Source organism: Salvia hispanica, chromosome 4 (genome assembly GCF_029641045.1).
Source record: "Salvia hispanica isolate PSC_SH4W2 chromosome 4, Shi_PSC_v1, whole genome shotgun sequence".
Taxonomy (NCBI): domain Eukaryota; kingdom Viridiplantae; phylum Streptophyta; class Magnoliopsida; order Lamiales; family Lamiaceae; genus Salvia; species Salvia hispanica.
In genome coordinates, this window is record NC_142695.1 from 35,051,014 (window position 1) to 35,071,170 (window position 20,157).

The 20,157-nt window shown below is 34.3% G+C and overlaps 2 protein-coding genes and 1 long non-coding RNA gene across 6 annotated transcripts; all 3 read left to right on the forward strand.

The window, feature by feature from the left end:
- Positions 1–2,108: 2,108 nt before the first annotated feature.
- On the forward strand, positions 2,109–4,199 carry LOC125195043 (uncharacterized). Its single transcript, XR_016137819.1, has 2 exons — positions 2,109–2,474; positions 3,154–4,199. It is a non-coding gene; the product is annotated as an uncharacterized LOC125195043 (long non-coding RNA).
- Positions 4,200–6,960: 2,761 nt separating this feature from the next.
- On the forward strand, positions 6,961–9,002 carry LOC125195786 (uncharacterized). 4 transcript variants are annotated; one of them, XM_048094016.2, is made up of 6 exons: positions 6,961–7,145; positions 7,689–7,781; positions 7,879–7,977; positions 8,056–8,097; positions 8,179–8,410; positions 8,592–9,002. In XM_048094016.2, exons 1-6 carry the CDS (start codon positions 7,023–7,025, stop codon positions 8,729–8,731), a joined length of 729 nt encoding a protein of 242 aa, XP_047949973.1. In that variant the 5' UTR covers positions 6,961–7,022; the 3' UTR covers positions 8,732–9,002. The 4 variants fall into 4 exon arrangements, with proteins under 4 accessions (XP_047949973.1, XP_047949974.1, XP_047949975.1 ...); XM_048094017.2 differs by lacking the exon at positions 8,056–8,097; XM_048094018.2 differs by lacking the exon at positions 7,689–7,781.
- A 6,472-nt stretch (positions 9,003–15,474) lies between these two features.
- On the forward strand, positions 15,475–18,799 carry LOC148928536 (uncharacterized). Its single transcript, XM_089056704.1, has 7 exons — positions 15,475–15,552; positions 15,767–15,847; positions 15,983–16,033; positions 17,079–17,201; positions 17,704–17,844; positions 18,299–18,312; positions 18,492–18,799. The coding sequence occupies exons 1-7, from the start codon at positions 15,475–15,477 to the stop codon at positions 18,781–18,783; spliced, it is 780 nt and encodes a 259-aa protein (XP_088912830.1). The 3' UTR covers positions 18,784–18,799.
- The last annotated feature ends 1,358 nt before the right edge of the window (positions 18,800–20,157 follow it).

Genomic DNA, 20,157 nt, shown 5'->3' on the forward strand with positions numbered 1-20,157 from the left:
TGAAGGATGGATGTAATAGTAGTAGTACTATTATTTAAGGTGCAACTTGACTTGTGTTGATTTTGTTAGAAGTTGTGCATAAACAGAATGCATGGGCCAATCGCCCAAATATATTTGTATCCAACTAGCGCTTACGTAACTCTTATCTTATGGCTTCATTTATGTACCCGATATAAAGTTTATTATATACTCCCTCTGTCTAAAAATGAAACGTTTTCTTTTTTTGGTTGTCCCATTAAAAATGAAACGTTTCCTAAAATAGAAACAACTCTATCTCTACTTTTTCATCTCTCTTACTTTACTCTCTCATCATTAACTCACAAAACAACGCTACATAAAATCTTGTGCCATTTTCCAAATGTTGCATTTTAAGTGGGACGAAAGGAGTAATTTATATTAATGTGATGTACTCACATTTACTATGAATTATTAGTTCATAAAAAATAGTTTCACAATGGATGATATGAATGTGTTTTGATATATGCAAAACTAAAATTTAATACAAAGACGCAAAATCAAGAATACGGAGGTCATTTTTAAATCATTGTTAGTTTATTTTAGGTCATTATAGTAATGGTGACCTAAAATGAATATAACATGACCTCAAATCCAAATTTTATAATATAATCTAAACTGCTTAATATTGACTTTTCATATTTTTGGTGCATTATTGACAACTAGTATCACATCTGTGCCATAGACTATATTATTTCAAAACATTAATTTTCAATTACTATAATTTAATTAAATAAAATTAGAATTAATATTAATCTATCAATAATGAGATAAAATACTTAAAATTTAGTTTCTAATGAAAAAGATACTCCATTTGTTGTCGTTCAATATTAATTTAATTCTCAAGTAAACATAATGTAATAATTAAAATATAATCAACAAACTAAAAAATCTCATGTAATACTAAATTTTAAAAATCCTATAATCTGAATAAATAAGTTTAAATTAAATATTAGACCAAAATTAATTTTTTTATATTTTGTAATATATTCGATATTCTCAATAGCAACAAATAAAAAATTGTCATGCAATAAATAATCAAAAAAATAATTAAATTATTCAAATAATATTAAAGTAATAAAATTAAATAAAAATAGACAAATTAAATTATACTACATTCAATTTACCAAGAGCGGTAATATTTTCGACTGAATAGAACATATAGAAAAAAGACTACAGGTAAATGTTGTCTATATTAATATTCTTCTAGTAGTTGACGTATGTAGTTTACCACCATTTGCAAATTACACTCTTAATATCAAATATAGAATAAGTCTAATCTACAATTAACCATACTAACAATAATTTAAATACCGAAAAAGATTATTCCATGAAATGCAAATTGGACTTGAGTATGCCAGCGGTAAAATAATGCTACACAGAAATCCAACCACATCACCAATCGCAAAATAATGCTACACGGAAATCCAACCACATCATCAATTGTCGACACGACCCCTCTACCTCATTCTCTAATACAATTTGTTGTCTACCTCACTCTCTAATACAATTTGTAGCGCAAAAAAAAAGAAAAAAATACAAAGCCACACTGAAAAGATAATTCCACGATTAAAGACCATGTACTATTTATAGATTAAAAAACTAAAGGTAAGATCAATTTCATAAACCTTTCAAATTCTGATTTAATTAGTGACCCTAATCAATAACAATTAACGAACGATTTATATAAAACGCCTAAAAAACAAATATTAATGTACTACTCCATGATTTAATTAGTGATCTTAAACTGCTAATTAAACCTGCCATTTCATATTAAGTATTAACGATGATTTAAAAAAAGCGTCTAAAAAACAAATATTAATGTATGATTTAGTTAGTGATCTTCTTAAACGGCTAAACCTGCCATTTCATTTGACCAACCATTGTTGCTATTAATTTATAATGCCGTTAATTATATATTACCATTAAGGTTGTGATCAAATGAGATTTATTATGCTAATGGAGAAATGAGATGCAATATTAGCCACTTATTTTTATTAAATGAGTGGTCTAGATTTTGTCATACAAATAATTTTAAATTAATTTAATATAAAAGAATATAATGGTCATTTCGTGTTTTAATCATGCTCCCCCTCTCTCGTTCACAATTCTTCAAGGAACAATCCCCAATTTCTCAAAAACTCATCAGATCCCCAAATTGAAACTCAATCCATCACTGACGTTCCTCCCTCATCGTCTCCGGCACGACTCCTTCACCTCGCCCCATCGCCGTCGCCAATCTCCGTCAAGACCCGCCGTCACTCGTAAACCGCCGCTCGCTCCATCAGCCCAGGCTACTGATCGTCGTTCGCAGACGCTCAGCGTCGCCGTTGGACGGACGCTGCTGTCCGTGAGTCGCCAGCCTCCGTCAGTTGCCTACACCGCCGTTCGCAGCCGCTGCTATCCGTCCAATCACTATATCGCAGCATCAAGATCGGCAGGCCCGATTCCCATTAAAGGTATGCTCTTGATTTAAATTCGTGTTTTATAGTTCGATTCTTCAATTCGGTTGTTCGATCCATTAGTTTGATAGCTTGATTACAGATTTAGGAAAACAGTAGTGCAGGGTATATGGAATGCGATAAATAAAATGTGAAATCAGTGAAGAAATTAGTTTTCATTTGTTTTCAACTGATTTCAACTGAAATCTAATTTTTCATTTAAGATCCAAAAATCCAAAAATCGGTGGATTGCTGTTGTTTAGGGGGGGGGGGATTATTATTAATTATGTGAATTATAAGTGTTATTTTTTAGTTGTTGACATTCGATAATCTCGCTATTGATATGTGAATTATTAGTGTTATTTGTTAGTTGTTGACATTTTAATACGAGTTGTTGATATTCGATAATCTCGCTATTGATTCGTGAATTATAAGTGTTATTTTTTAGTTGTTGACATTTTAATATGAGTTGTTGACATTCGATATTTTCCCTATTGATATGTGAATTATAAGTGTTATTTTTTATTTGTTGACATTCGATAATCTCGCTATTGATATGCCAATTATAAGTGTTATTTATTAGTTGTTGACATTTTAATACGAGTTGTTGACATTCAATATTCTCGATATTGATATTTGAATTATAAGTGTTATTTGTTAGTTGTTATTTGATATTCTCGGTATTGACATTCAATAGGTGGAGGCTCCGGCTCCGGCAGGATCGGCCTCAGGATCGGCGTCAATGCCGAGGAGGAAGAGGGCGACCACGAGGTTGTGGGGGACGGCACCCGTCATCCATACAGCCAAAAAGAGACGTTGGCTCTGTACGACGCTTGGATTAGCGTCTCGTATGATTCTGTCGTCGGGAATCAACAAACCAACAAGTGTTTTTGGAAAAAAGTCACCGAAGTTTACAACGCACGAAGGCCGAAGAACACATTTGCCCGCAACTTGAAGATGCTCCGCAGTCATTGGGAGCGATGCGACAAAGATGTCAAAAAATTTTGCGCGATATATAGGGCAGAGGCGGCGAATTATCAAAGCTGATCCAGTGGAGCCGACATTCTGAGAGCGGCGTTGTGGGTCTTCAAAGACGACGTCGGTAAAGATTTCAAGTTTGTCGATGTTTGGTCGCAAGTCCATTACCTTGAAAGGTGGGCTGGCGGTGTCGAGTCGGGCTCGAAACGCACGAAGCACACGGCGCGTGGTCACTACTCATCTAGTGATGGCGGGGAAGGCAACACCTCGCGTGAGGGCACGCCAATCGATGATGCAAGGGGGTCTTCTTCCGGTTCACGGCGTCGGCCGCAAGGGACCAAGGCGGCGAAGGCGGCGAGAGCGAGGGGGAGAGGGAGGGGCCGCGGCGAATCAAGCCAGGCGGGCGAGGGCTCGGGCTCCGGCACGGGCACGGGCTCGAACACCCTAATGTCCATGTACCTGGTCGCCACGATGGCTGACCTTTCAAGAATGACTCCTGCCCAAGTTTCAGCCCATATGGACGGAATTGAGTATAATTGAGTATATGAAAGCTCAACCTAGTATAGGGGATCGATCTAACTTGGGTGCACCGCCGACTTCGGGGGATGATGATTCGTCGGCGGAATAGTTTTTATAGTTTAATTTAGAGTATTTTAATTATGTATTTTTTTTTATTTTTTAGGATTTTAAATTATATATTTTTTTTATTTTTTAGGCTTTTAAATTGTAGTTTTTATTTTATTTAATGAAGTGTGTTTTTATTAATTGAATTTGTTGGAAATAAAAATAAAAAATGAAATTGAATGAATAGTTAAGAGATGGAGGGATGCAGGTGTTGTCTCTTAGTTAAGAGATGAGCTGAAAAGTACAGTGGGGCCCATGAATAGTTAAGAGATCAGACGGTTAAGAGACGGATAAGATACAGGGATGCGGATGGCCTGATATGTAAATTGTAAGTGTTTTTTGTTAGTTGTTGACATTTTAATACGAGTTGTTGACATTCGATATTCTCGGTATTGATATGTGAATTGTAAGTGTTATTCTTTAGTTGTTAACATTTTAATACGAGTTGTTGACATTCGATATTCTCGGTATTGATATGTGAATTGTAAGTGTTATTTGTTAGTTGTTGACATTTTAATACAAGTCGTTGACATTCGATATTCTCGGTATAGATATGTGAATTATAAGTGTTATTTTTTAGTTGTTGACATTTTAATAAGTGTTATTTTATTGAATGTTGAAGATTTGAATGTTGAAGATTTGAAGATTTGAATGTTGGAGATTTGGAGATTTGAATGTTGAATATTTGAAGATTTGAAGACTTTGCCGCCAGAGTTTTAGAGAGGGTTTTAGAAAATAATTTCAAATACAATTTAATGAAAAGACAATTATACCCCCGCGTTGACATAATGTGATAGCTGTTGACATTAAGTTAATCTTGTGAATTAGTGGCTGAGATTGCATCTCATTTCTCAATTATGCCCAAAAATATCATCCTAACAAGACACTTACCATTAATTTATAATGCAATTAATTATATAACAACCAAATATTCAACAAATATTCCAAAGGTCAATAACTAATAAATATTTAAAATCTTTCTTGAAATTTATAAATATTTAAAATAATAGCCAAAACACGCTTTTTATATATGTATAGATTAGATTGATAAATCTCATGCTCAGGATTTGGCATGAATTTTGTATTAGAGATGTATTAGAAAGATCAAACTTTAATTGTGTTATAGGTATAGACATAGAGATGTCTATTGAATAACACAATCAAACATTAAGTACAAAGATAATAGTAATAAATATAAAAAAAATTGAAATGCATCTGGGATGTATTCATATATTAATCAAACTTTATTGTACTGTATGATAAATAATCAATTTTTATTGATTGGATAACTAGTTCTAAAGAATATAATTATGTTATGTGGAATTGTTTTATTATTAAAATAATTTTAAAATGATAAGAATGAATATGTACAAATATGCGTGGTTAAATCTAATTAAGTTAATTTAGTGTGATTGTCTTATTTTTAATTAAATCGTTTTTCCAATTATTATATCGAGAAATTATTCGATTTTGGCTTCTATTTTTAGGGCATGAATAATTGTCATTTAAATACTAACTTTTCAAAAATATTAATTCACAACTTTTTAATTTTTTTACTTTCAATTTTGATTATTATCGGGAAATTGCAATACAAGTTTTAACTTTTAAGTAATGTGAATTAAAATGTTAATTAATTTTATTTTTATAAGTGAACTACGAAACTAGTACAGTATTTAGAAAATGGAGTTTGTACCCTTTTAGCAGCGACGGATCCAAGAAGGGGTCGGCCAAGCTTGGCCGGAAAATTCCATTAATTTTTGTCTATGAAGCCTATTTCGACGTGAGAGAATTAGAAAGACGTGTTGATTGAGTTTGATCGTAGAGAATTTAGAACAATTAGATCCACAAATATTAGTACAGACGTTAGGAAGGAAGAAGATCATAGGAAACAAATTGGGAAATGAGAAGTGAGAATATGGGACCCACATGGTCAGTGCGTTTCTATGTTATTTCTCACTTATTAAACGATACACATGTTAAAAAAATAAAACGAATTACAATTTCATTAAGTTTTTAATATACTCCGTCCGTCTCATAGAAATAGGTCATACGAGTATTTCTTTTTTTCGTTCAGTCCAAAGAAATAATCTATATTCATTTATGACAATCTTTTTCTTTTTTTCTCATTCTCTTTTACTTTACTCCATCCGTCACACATTTGAAGTCACTTATTGCTATGGCTCGGATTTTAAGAAAAAGTTGAAATGTGTAATAAATGAAGTGAGATAGTGGAGTATGTAATAAATGAAGTGAGATGGTGGAGTTGGTTGAAGGTGGGTTCCTTTTGACTTTTGATTTTTGTTTTGATTTATTTTAATGTAGATAATGGTATTTTTATGTAATTTTGATGAAGAATGGGGTAAAACGTATGACTAAATATGGAAAATTCTAAAAGTGACTCTTAAACTGGGACGGACTTTTATGGCAAAAAGTTACTCTTAATGTGGGACGGAGAGAGTATTATTTAAGGACCACATCATCTATACAATTTCAACTATTTTTTCTCTTCATCTCTTATTTTATCAATTACACCTTAAAACTCGTACTAATCTTAAATAGTCTATTTCTATGGGAGGGTAGTATTTATAAATAGGGCTTTACTTCCTATTTCTTGAACTGTCAAATAAATGGACATAAACATCCTTCCAGGCCTGAAGGGTAGGATTGTAAAAAGCGGGACTGGTTTGGTTGTTTTTCAGTTGAAAATGTAATTTTTGAAACATTGGGTACTAAAAAAGGGCAAATATAGTAGTTCATTCTAATAATTTAGTAGACTGGTCCACCTATTCAGAATAAAAAAAACATGTTTAGTCACAAATGAAAACATGTTTCTCACAAAAAAACATGTTTGTCAAGTGGTATTAAACGTAGTTGCACGTTCGGCAACAATCATAGCCAACCATTAAACAGTCCTAAAGCAAGTTCCTGACCACTCTCTCTCTCGCACTCGTCATTTTGTGAAAAATGGAAGCTGCAAACTATGGAAAGAAGAAAATCTTGTGCTTACATGGATTCAGAACCAGTGGGAGCTTCCTCAAAATGCAAATTAGCAAATGGGATCCCTCAATTTTTGCTCCTTTTGTCCTGGTCAATATTCTAAACAAGTGATCTCAACTTTTTATAGCAGTGAAATGAAATCTTTGTTTTCAGATAAACTATGATATATCAACCACACCTTTACTAGTACTTGCTAATATTGAATCATACATACACTTCGATTTCACGTTGGGATACTAAGATAATGATTCGGCCAAGTTTTAGCAACTTTCTTCACATTGAATCAAAATATAATACTTATTATCATTGTTAGTATGCCTTAAATCTATATGATTTATCGCTATACTATGTTGTTGTATTGGGCCCTAATTGTCATATAGGGCATAGCCAGTCATGTGTGTCTACTTATGTAGAAGTAGTACACAAAACTCTGTAACCGCAGTTATAATACAATCTATTTTCGCTTCCTATCACGTAGCCAACACAACTTGGTAAACAATGTAAATCTGTGTCTCTTTACGTTCCTGTTTGTTTCGATTACTCAATCTCCCTATTCCATCACAAATAAAAGTTGTATTAACAAAAATCAATTCTACAATCCGTTTAAACGAATGATATTTGAATGTTGTGAAGGATTTCCCAGACGGTATTTACCCTGCAGGAGGGAAATCCGAGATTGAGGGAATATTTCCACCCCCTTATTTTGAATGGTTTCAATTCAGTAAGGTCAGCTAAAAAATTATTTACATTATGCTAGAAAATCAAGATAGTACATTAGCATGAATTTGTAATTGATGTTGCTAAATACTGCGTTTATGTTCAGGATTTTACGGGGCAGACAAACTTGGAAGCATGTATAGACTACTTGTGCAACTACATGGAAACAAATGGTCCATTTCATGGGCTTTTAGGCTTCTCTCAGGTGAAAAACAATGTCTCTTTTGCTTATAATCATTGTTAAATATCTCAAGGCTCATTGCATTGTTTTCCTTTTCCACAGGGGGCTGCATTGTCAGCACTTCTACTTGCATATCAAGCACATGTGCTTCAATAATTAATGAGCAGATGAAAAAATTTGATCTCTATTTGGAATCTTGATCCAGATTTGAATCTTTTGATGCAGGGCATGATATTGAAGCAGCATCCCCCTATAGCCCTGTTTGTATCCATATCCGGGTCGAAATTTAAGGATCCAGCCATATCTGAGGTTGCTTACAAAGAGCTCATCAAGGTTAGGTCAGTTCATTTTGTTGGTGAGAGAGATTGGCAAAAACTGCCTTCTGAGAAGATGGCTGCAGCGTTCGACCACCCTTTGATCATATGCCACCCTCAAGGCCACACCGTGCCTCGCATAGGTACTGCTACTCTCTTCATCTGATCAAAATAAGATTTCCAACATCCTACATTGTGTGCTGTTAGTTAGGTAGGTTAGTTCATAAATAGGAAATATATATATTTGGCTTTCACATTAACAAATTGGATCATCAAAGATTTTGTGAGTCTTTGTTTGACAGATAAAACATTTTTTTCTTGCAGATGAAGAGACTGTTGAGAAGTTCTCTAGCTGGATTAGGCATGGTGTAGTGTTGCAGAGGAGCATCAATGTCGAAATCAAACACGGAAACAGGAAGAAGGTGAAGAATGGACAAAGGAGTTGGCTGAAGGGAAAACTGTGAGGTGAATAATGAGATAGACCTATAGAAGGAGAATAGTGGATGTTGTTATTCCGGTAGAAAATACGTTGCCGGAAGCATAAGTTGTCGCTTCATTAGAAATGAATTTAATGTTATAAAGACTATAGTTATTGGTATATAGACAGTAGTACTATTGTAGTATTATTGTTTCTTGAACTAATTTACAATGTCTCTTTATCAATTTATACCTATAGAAGGAGAGTGAGGTTAAAGAAGCAGTCCCAATGGAGAAAAGAGAAGAAATTGAAACTTAGAGTTGATCAAGAATGCTCTTTTTAGTTATGTTTGCAATCACTTTTATGTTTAGAGGTCCTATGGTTTAGTTATCTACTTTTTATTCATTTAAATAAAAGAGGTTTCGTTAGTCAAGTATAAATAATGTAAAAAATTTATTTTATATATTTTCACTATGTACGACCAACATCATTCTAAATTTTATCAATATTTAAAATAGGGGTGTATTAGGGTCCTTCATATCTCTTTGGTGTTAAACTTCAAACAAATCACAGCCCTTGGATTCTTGAATTGGATGGTTGTGATCAATGGTTGCATTATTAGTCGGTGTACATTATTCGAATGAAAATCTATATTATTAGATTATAATGCTACATTATTAGTCGTTGTACATTATTAGAATGAAAAAGTACATTATTAAATGACACGTGGCATTAGTCTAACCGTTAGATGACAAAATCGTGGAACTGAGATTCAGTTGAATGCTTGAACAATATATAGAAAAAGAATATGAATACATCTCATTCAAAATAATTATATACATATAATTTGGGAGTATTTGTTTACTGAATTCCTGGCCTTACTCGATCATCAGATTATAAGTTCATAACCCTAGTCCATTCCCGTTTTGGTCGGAACAGATCTACTCATTTTTTTTGAATTTTATTCTAGTTAGTAAGAGGGGTCTTGAACTAAGAAATAGACCCTAGAAGCTAAAAAAGGGTATCCTGAGCAATTGCAATAATCGGATTCATTGATATTCCTGGTATAGTAGATGCTATGACACATACAATCATACTCAATTTGATAGAATTGTTTGATCTTAAAGGGGATTGAAGTGGTCAGTTCTCTGTCCTCGATGGTTTCGCATGTGAAATTGGAGTGTATCCAACTGATCAGGAAGAGATTCCCAACCCAGCTGAGTCGTTGATACGACGACCGAGACCTGACTTCAAACAAATTTCCTCAACCCACTTCTACTGATTAGTATAGCGGAGGTAAGGGTCGAATCCCACGAGGATGGACACGTTTAGATAACTGTGGTGACTTTCCTGGGTGTTTGGTTAGCTACCACGCTTGGGTTGAGATTTTACCTAGACAGGAAATAAGGTAGTACTCTACTGACTAGTAGGCGGGAAAATAACAGACATGTGGGAGTGTTCGTGAAAATATGGGACAAGGTGTATCAGAGACATATGGAAAGTGGACAGTTACTAAAAGAGGAAAGTTAGACAACAAGGTGTATCTGATGGCTGGGGCTTTCTGACAGATCTGGGCAATACCTCTGAAAAGTAGGGAACAAAAGCAAAAAGTAACTTAAAAGTAAAAGTGGACCAAATAAAGTTGATTTCGACGTTTTCTTCTTCACCAAGTATTGACAAAAATCATATGAACACAGACACCATAACTAAACTTCAGATTCATGAATTCAAACTCAAGATCCATCGATTAATTGCTTAAACTTAAATTAAACGGTAAACTGCAACTTTTACTTCTACTGACTGACATGCAAGGTGGTAATCACGGCGCAGAAAAAAAACTCATGCACGAAAACTTGACTAACTTAGCTACAACTTCAAATCAACTGCTCTCGACAAGAAATAAAACTTAGAAATTGAAAGCAATGACTAAATCTAACTTTCCTAGGCAGAATGAAGCAAACTCGAACCAAAGCGACATGCGAAATAGAAACTTCATAACGTAAATGTTGGAAAATAACAAGGTACTTCAAAAGAGCAACAACGATGAGTGTTTGCAAAATAACTAACGATGAAAACAAGTAAACTTTAACTAAGAAAGCGATTAAGATTGTTTTTGCCACTCCGGGCGATGATACTACTATACTACTGCGATAACTGGCTGGAAAGGCGGACTGATGACTTCTCCGGCAACTCTGGACGTCAAGTGACCATGGCTGTGGCGAGGAATGAGAGGTAGGATAATGCTGAAGGATTGATTTTCTAGAGAGAATTCTACTAAGTATGACTGTCGAGCTTGGCTTTTTCGCGCCCTCCTCCTCTCTCTCCAAATGGCTTCTTTTATAGGGAGGCTTGCCCTTGCTTTTAGGGTAGACTTCTCCCGCATTTTGACCTTTTTACCCTTATAAAATAATCATCCCAGCTAGCCTCCTTCTCCATCTCGAGCCTTTTCTCTGGCATGCATTCTGGTCAGTATCGCACCCTTCTAGTGCCCTTTTCACTTGCGTCACACGAATCGTCACCTACTGACTTGGATCCTTCAATCCTGCACACTTAAGCAACTGTTTTGCAGATAATACATGTATTTCACGACATACTGACCAGTAACCAAGGCTTAGAATACGACTTATCAGGGATCTTCTATAATTTCGCACGTGTATATACAAACTCCACTAAACTATACTCTAGTAGTATTTGTTATTATTTCGAACTAAAAGTCAATACAATGACACAATTTTTACAATAAGTAAAAGACATTTTTTTTACTCTTACAAGTTAAAAACTTGAACCACGTACAAAAATGGGACCTTGTATGAACTCAATATATGGTGTACTGGATTGTAATCCATTGCTAACTCATTAGCAATCCACCAAATCTTAATCATTATATAGAAGATCTATTGTTGAAATAACGCCATTTAGAAATATTTAAAATTAAAAAAAATTATTAAATAAATTTAAAGGGTATATAAGTCAATTTTTATACATGATAGCTAAAACTAACTATTTTTTCTCTCATCAAAACCATCTTAAAACTTGAAATTTACGTAACTCTGTTGATTTTAATTATTTTTTATAAAAAATATATCAAATTAAAGGTACTTTCATAAGGATTCTAATGAGATTTCCGATGATGATCGGATGATGAAATTTTTAATTTTTATTTCAATTTTCGTATATGTTGATAAACAGATTTTATATCAATAAATTCATCAAAAAATCTCAATATTATGAATGTATAATATTAATAAAACTATGTTGATATTTCCAGATACTTGTGTTGAAATTTTCATATCACTGTGTTGATATTTGTATTAAACTATATTGATATAAAAAACCGTGAAAATTGTTGAGTCACTTCTTTTTTACATTCGTTTTGAAAAAATCGCAAAAAATAATTAAAGTGGTATATAATAAAGTAAAAGCGAGAATAATGTAAATAAGACTCTTCTCTATATTATCCTCGCTTTTACTTTACTATATATCCACTTTAACTATTTATTAGGATTTTTTCAAAACGAGTAAAAAAAAATGACTCAACTTAGTTGGGACGAAAGGGAATATGTTATAACAGACTAACTATTTTACCCTATTTTTGATATTTTATTTACTATTTATTGAAATCTGTGAGCTTTACTATCCTCCACTCATTTTAAGATCTTGTCACGACCGTACTTTCTAAGGATAGAAAGCCCGGTTGATCGCGACTAGGGGTGGGCGAAAGAAGCGGGGAAGAAAGGGGGAAACTGTGGCACAACTGAACATGAACTGAAATAACTTGGAATATATATATATATAAATCAGAGTGCATGGTACACAGAAGGTAAACTCGACTTTTACATTGCAGCGGAAGAGTCAAGAGCAGATGACATCGTATATGGAGACACGACGCATCCAAGTACTATTCTATCGAAGGATCTTCATTCGTCCGTGCTCAACACCGCCCACTGTCATCACTGCTCAACCTGCACATTTTTAAAACATATGCAGGGCTGAGTACTTGGTGTACTCAGTGGACACGTGCCGAAATATATTGTACTGAAAAGTAACCTGGTTTTGTCAAGCCACTGCTGAGTGAGCTCGGGGTTTTATCTTAAAAAGGCCCGAGGAAACTAAAAGCATTTATATGTAAAAACTGTGACTGTAGTCTATTTTTTCCTAGAACTAATGCCATATCTGAAACTGTGTGAATTGGGGATGTATGGGCTCATCCCACTTACAACCCGAATTCGCTTAAACTGAACATTGAACTGGTCTAGTAGGGACGTCGCCCTTGCTAGACAAACAGATAGGCAAAGTTTAAAACAAAACTTGGCAAGACAAAACACGTTGATAACTTTAATAACAGAAAGCATTCATACTGGGAACATAAATAACTGAACTGCATTCATATTGCAAAACATACTGGGAACATTGAAGCTCCTGGGCTTAGACTGTGTGCACAGTAAGGAATAACAAGTCTCCTAGGTCCAGTGAATCCACTAGATCACAAGGTCTAGGAACTCACGGATCGTTGGAAGATCTCAGTCGTCGGACACACAGAATACCTCTTCAAAAACCCTTAACCACGTATACTAAAATTTAGCACAGGGAAGTAGGGATCGATCCCACAGAGATGGATGCGAAATGAACATGCTCATGGATTTGGGAACTATTTTTGGGTTGGCTGCTGCCACGCATTTTTGGGTTGAGGAAATTAAACTAAACTTGGAATTGAAATCTGCTACGCTAACAGCTAGATCTAGGCAAAACAGAAATCATGCATGTAAACTGGAAACCGAGACAATCACTAGATATAAGAAACTATTCTAATTTACCTAGACCTGGGAAATAAACTGACGGTGGGGACCATTTCTGAAAAAGCAGATTACGGACGAAAAGCTAGAAAACAACTAACTAAAGTACTAACTAATAGCGACATCATCTTCTTCAAATCAAATTGCATAAAAACTCAGTAGAAACAGAGATGAAACGTAATCGGAAAACAAAGCAGATTGGATTTAAGCAATTTAACGAAGAAAAATTAAAAACTAAATAGATCTACGGCTACTAGACGGAGTAAATTGCAAAGAGAGCGAAAGAGTCCGAAATCCATGCACAACTTGAATCCCCTGTTCAGATCCAACCTCGGATGCTAAATCCACTCCGGATCCAAGCATCCGACCAAAAGTAAATCCATAGCTTCATATTCAACAAACAACCACCAATCAGCAACAACAACTCAGATCCACAGCCGTATTCCCCAGATCAAGCACAGAATTGTCCAAAACAGAGATTAACATGTGAAATAAATCTGATTGATTTTTCGATCAAAAGTACTATGTGAAATCTTCGGTTTTTCCTCTCTCCTTGTTTACGCGGCGAGGAGAGTGCAGATAAGGTCAATGAAAGTCGATTGAACCTTGCCGGTCAGAAGGGAAGCGAAGCCCTCGTAGTTACGAGAGATCGAGCTTCTAGGCAAACCTCCACGAATGTAAAAAAGAAGTGACTCAACTTAGTTGGGACTGAGGGAGTACAATTTTCACGGTTTTTTATATCAATATAGAGCCGAAATAAAACTTCAAACAATACAGAATCAACGTAGATCAACACAAGATAAACACCATCATGACAGAAACTAAATGCATAGATAAATCGGTAAGTAGCAACAACCCAATCGACTTCCAAAACGATGAAGTTCGACGAAATAAAGTGCTAAAACAGAATGTAAAATAGATTGTATCTTAGCCCTTCGCAAGGACGGTGTTACGACTGACTTTCCCTGAAGATGAAACCCTTAGAACCCTAAACTACCCCAGAATTCCCATTTTTCCAAGTGTGTGTTTGAGTGTGTGAGCTAAGAGCAAAAATTCGTCTATCGTGTGATGCATGCTCCTTTATTTATAGGCGTTGAAGTGGGCCCAGCGAGGTATAAATAGTCTTTGTTGCCCTCAGCTATTGACTACTTCTTCTAGCCCTTCTTTTCCCTTCAGTTCTGCTCACTTTCCTTTATTTCCTTCGCTAGTCCATTTCCTCCGGCTCTTCCTGGATCTAGCGATTCCGTCACACACCTGACTTAAAAATTGTGTTAGATCCAGTAAAATATAGTGTTTTTCACCACATAACCGATGCATGAAATTAGCCTTATCAAACATAAACAACTCAAAGATAACCTTTTAGAAAACAACACAACTTACTATTAGGACTTCATGATCTAATACTTTAATAGGAATGCATGCCCCTAATTAAACCTTTTATTCTTCATTTACTTCTTCCAAGAAAATTCTAAAACTTGCATGCTAATTAAATCAGGAAATTTAATTAATAGCATTTCTTTCTTAAGCTTGATTATTTATGTGACTCGAGAACGTCATTTTCCTCATTCTTTCTATTTCCTTAGCGGCCGTCCATGGCGTCGCGGGGCGACGCCTGTTGGCTTTCCGCGTCCCCAACTTCATCATTTTTCATCCTCGAAAATTTTAGCACTTATTTCGGGAATTAATTAATTAAGCTTCAAGCTCAATTCCTTAAATTAATTCCACTCCAAGAATTAATATCTCGGCCCAATCTCAACTTTCTTAATTAATTAGAGCTTTTAATTACTAGGCCAATCTCATAACTTATACTTGGCCCAAAAATGAGGCAGCCCACTATTCAAACTCTCTCCTCGCTGACTTCAGACTCTCGACTCCACCTTACTCATCGCTAAACTCTCTCCTTACCCTCTATTCTTTGGCCACTGATTATGAAATGTATTTGTGGAGAGAGGATGGAACTGGATGGCTATGTATACATATATATAAGCCGATATAAATGTTTGTTGGGATTTGGTCTGCCTTAATCTCTGCCAAAGAGGGATCCTGTCCCCTTGGTCTTTGTTGGCTGTTTCTGGTATGGTTAAAGAAGTCTGCCCTTTCTTGGCTTCTTACTAGCTGTTGTGACAGCTTTTGTAGAGTGTACTCGTGGCTTTAATGGAGTTGATTTGGTATCTTATTGCAAAAGACATTCTTTTACTAGGGTTTTTTTATGCTTCCATTGATTAGAGTTTGGCATTTCTTATAGTACTAGCACACATTTTAATTGCTCAATTGTTTGGTTGTTGCAGGCTAGGCTAGTACATGAGAGAAGTGCTACGGTTGAGGGGGTTGGAAGAAGAGGGCAGACTGTCCATTGTCATTTTTGGGAGGTCTTTGACTTCCTTTTTCTAAAGCATTTCTTGTCCATGGCCTAATATATAAAAGGTGGCTGATTTGGAAGAGAATCATAACCATCTTTGTTTTCTTCTTGTTGAGACTTTAATGGGATTTGTTTTTTCCTACAGGTGCTGGTACAACTCCAGTTGGTAGTTGAATTTAGACATGAGTGGGGTCTCGTATATGATCGGTTGAGGCCCTAGGTGGTTGTTATGTGGCTGATCTTCAAGCTATTGGGCCAAGCATAAAAGAATTTGGGCTCAAGAGAAATTAGACATAGCCCAACACTTGTACTTTATCATTATAGACTTGATTACTTATTTGGACTTGAATTCCTTTGTACTAAATGAAATTCGATAATTCTCTTGATCGATCTTAAATGTCCAACGCTCCTTTGATTGTCTTAACGATTATCTAAAAAAAATTTATCTAGCCATTCGGCGTCCCATTTAGAAGAGCTTAAAAGATGTCCAAAAGTCGGGTGTTACATATCTAATGGTCTAGGATTGGTCTTAGTTGTGGATTAGATACTATATGCATTTTAACATGACCCCATATGTTATATATATATATAGGGAGATGATCAAAATAAGTATGTGTTTAAATCCAGAAATGCAGCCCAAATCTTAGCCCTTGGATTAGATGATCTAATGGTCAATAATTAACCAAAAATACGGAAAGTCATAACTAAATAGTTTTAGGTCATATTATAAGATTTTAGTTTATGTCATGTTAAGATCATTTTAGGTCATGCTTTGTTAGCATGACCTAAAAGTAAACTAACTATGACCTAAAAATGTCCTACGTATGACTTTATTCTGCGTTTCTGTATTTAAATCTGGTCTTCATAGATCAAAACCCTATATATATATATATATATATATATATATATATATATATATATATATATATCAATCGGTATACCGACATACCGAAGCGTCGGTATATATCGACGATTTTGTATGTCCAAATATACTGGTATACCCCGGTATAGGAAATCTAATACCGTTACTGTACTGAATCCTTCGGTACGGTATTATACCGTATCGAAAACTACGATATACCAAAAAATCAGTATTTTCGAGTACGTTAAGTACGGTATTTCGGTAAGTTCCCACTCCTAGTAAAAATGCATATCTTTATTCTTTTTCATATATTCCATTTAAATTTGTATGAATATGAGGATTAATATTTTTTGTCTATGGAACATTTTTCCCATCTCAGACGTACAACAGACCAATTGTTGCTTCTCCTAATTTGCCCCAGTTATGTTCCCTCAAACAGCTGGAAGTGCATGTTCACACTGAAGTCCGTCAAAGCCTTCCCTTCTTCGCATCGTTGATCAAGGCATGTCCATAATTACGCGAGTTTAGGATTGAGGTGAACTAAATCTGTAATTTCTTTCTTCAATTGATTTTGTGTACAATTTCAGAAAGTATGGTTCAACGTTTAAGATTTGATTCTTTTTTTATTTTTGTGTAATAGAAAATTCATTTTTAAATTTTAGTATAAATATAACATAAATATATATACATATGTTTATATATATAATAATCAATTGGTATCACTGGTATACCACGGTATACCGAAGCGTCGGTTCGGTATGTCGGAATATACCGGTATATCTCGGTATAGGAAATCTAATACTGTTACCGTACCAAATTTGGTACGGTATGATACCCATACCGAAAACTATAGTATACCGAAAAATCAATATTTTCGGTACGGTAAGTCTGGTATTCTGTTATTCCGGTATAATTCCCACCCCTAGTAAAAATGAGTATCTTTATTCTTTTTCATATATTCCATTTAAATTTGTTCATATGTGAGGATTTACATTTTTTCCCAGCTCAGAAATACACCTCATTGGCCCCAGTTATGCTCCCTCAAACGGCTGGAAGTGCAAGTTCACACCGAAGGCCGTCAAAGCCTTCTCTTGTTCACATCGTTGATCAAGACATGTCCGCATTTACGTGAGTTTAGGATTGAGGTGAACTAAATCTGTAATTTCTTTCTTCAATTGATTTTGCGTACAATTTCATTTGCAAAATGTCTCTGATCCTCATCTGACTTGGTTTCGTTTGATGTTTTCAAGATATAAAATCATAACTTGTTGCTTAGTGTTGACTTGATTTTGGGGTGTTGTGCTTTCATTCTATTATAGTCTTTTCTCGAACTTCTCAAACATCACAAGTTACTGTATTGGCGCCTCATAGATATTCTGGTACAATAGACATCTCGAAGATCAAAGTCTGTTATTAGCTTGTTGTAGTGATTATAACAAAAAAACTAGTTAAAGAATCACTAAGTCTTAAACTTGATTGAGAATTCCATAATCATCATAATTAGAATGATCTCTTTTATGTTATGTTCCTGTCTTGAGAGTGCTATTATTGATAAAGACGATATCTAATCTTTGTGTGTTGATTTCATTTTGGTCACAGGTGCAATACTCAGAGTACTCGTCAGATTTGGTAATCCACATCGACTCTATCTTTACCATTTCATTATAGTCGAGTTTGTTGTTTTCTTTTGAAAAATAAATCTCTTTTTTCAAACACGAGTTCGTTAATCTGTTGATCTTCATCATGACAAGGAGATGTAGAGTTTTAGTTTCCTGTTATAAGTGTTTATAAGTGCTGCAAATGCTGTGAAATTCGTACATAGTAATCTGAAGGTGGTTGAAATTGAGGGGTATGTTGGGTGCTCGGTCGAAGAAGAGTTGTTGTTAGAACTGATCAATATTGGTCCATTGATTGAAAGTGTTGCCATTGTTACTGAGACTGATTACTACGATCAACACGAAACCGAGAGGCATTTGACAGAGATTGTGGCAACCACACGAAACGAAGCAAAAGAGCGTGCCAGACATTTTGTATCCAACTTTCCGAAGCAAATTGAAGCCATTGTACATGATAAAGTGATGTAATCGAACTTACCATATATTAGCTTCTTGTTTTACCGTGGATTATGCAGCTCATTCATGCTTGCGTTGATTTTGGAGGAAAAAAATGACAGATTTACCTTGGTATTTTTAATCTTTTTGTGTGAATTTACTTAGATACCGATTTTCTTTGTTTAGTTACTATGCCATTGTAGAGTCATGTTTTGCATAAAATGTAAATTCATTTTTCACAAAATACAGGATTTAGTGTTGTTAAGTATATATGTTATGATTAGTTGGTTATGCATAGTGTAACTGGTTAATTTTTATGATTATTACGCTGTAATTACTGAACTTACTTCATAAATAAATACTCCCTCCGTCCCGCTTTATGAGTCCCGGTTGATCAATTTTGGGTGTCCCGCTTTAGGAATCCCGGTTCAGATAAATTAATAAAAAATGCCTTCAAAGTGTTAAAAATGGGTCTCAACATCCACTACAACTAATAAAAAAGTGATAAAAGTGGGTCCCAACATCCACTATAACATTTATTTATTGGACACTCAACTAAAAGTAGGTCCCAACATCCACTACAATATTTATTTATTACACACTCAAACACTTTTTTCTTAAAACATGTGTCCGACTCAACTGGGACTCCTAAAACGGGACAGAGTACTTGTTACTCAATCTTGTATCATCAATCTAATTAGGGCTTCTTCCCAATACGGAGTAATATATTGTGCATGTCGATTTAATTAAGTGAAAAATTAAACAAAACACAGCAAATAAATGTAAGCGTAAATAAATCAAAACTGAAAGAAAAAAGTCAGCATTTATCGTTCCAAAATTTCAAACTATCATTAAATTCACGCCTTATCCCATTTCTCATTCTCAAATTATTGATTTACATGCTAATTTTAAAATTCGCTGTTACTAAATTATTGATTTGTATGAGTTTGTAACTAAATTATTGCTTTGTTATGCAACTAAAATTATTTATGGTATTAACTTTTCATCTACTTTTTTTATTATTATTATTATTATTATTATTATTATTATTATTATTATTATTATTATTATTATTATTATTATACTCCTATTTACAAGTAATACATAAATTGTTAAAGACTTAAACTTTAAATGATCTAAAATTTAAAAACTTTTCTCCAATAATAAGTGAAGAGTTATCCTATTTTTTAAATAGTAGTAATGCTTAAGCAATAAAACTTTATTGACTTTGAGAGATCTTATTTTTAAAATAATGTTTACACTTTAGACACTTTATGGACTTTGAGATATTATAAGTATAACTGATACAGACACAAATTAAAATAGACTTTGATAAAATTTGGAAGTAAATTACAATTTCCTCTATTGTTACAAAGTTTGAAAGTAAATTACAATTTTTCTAGTATT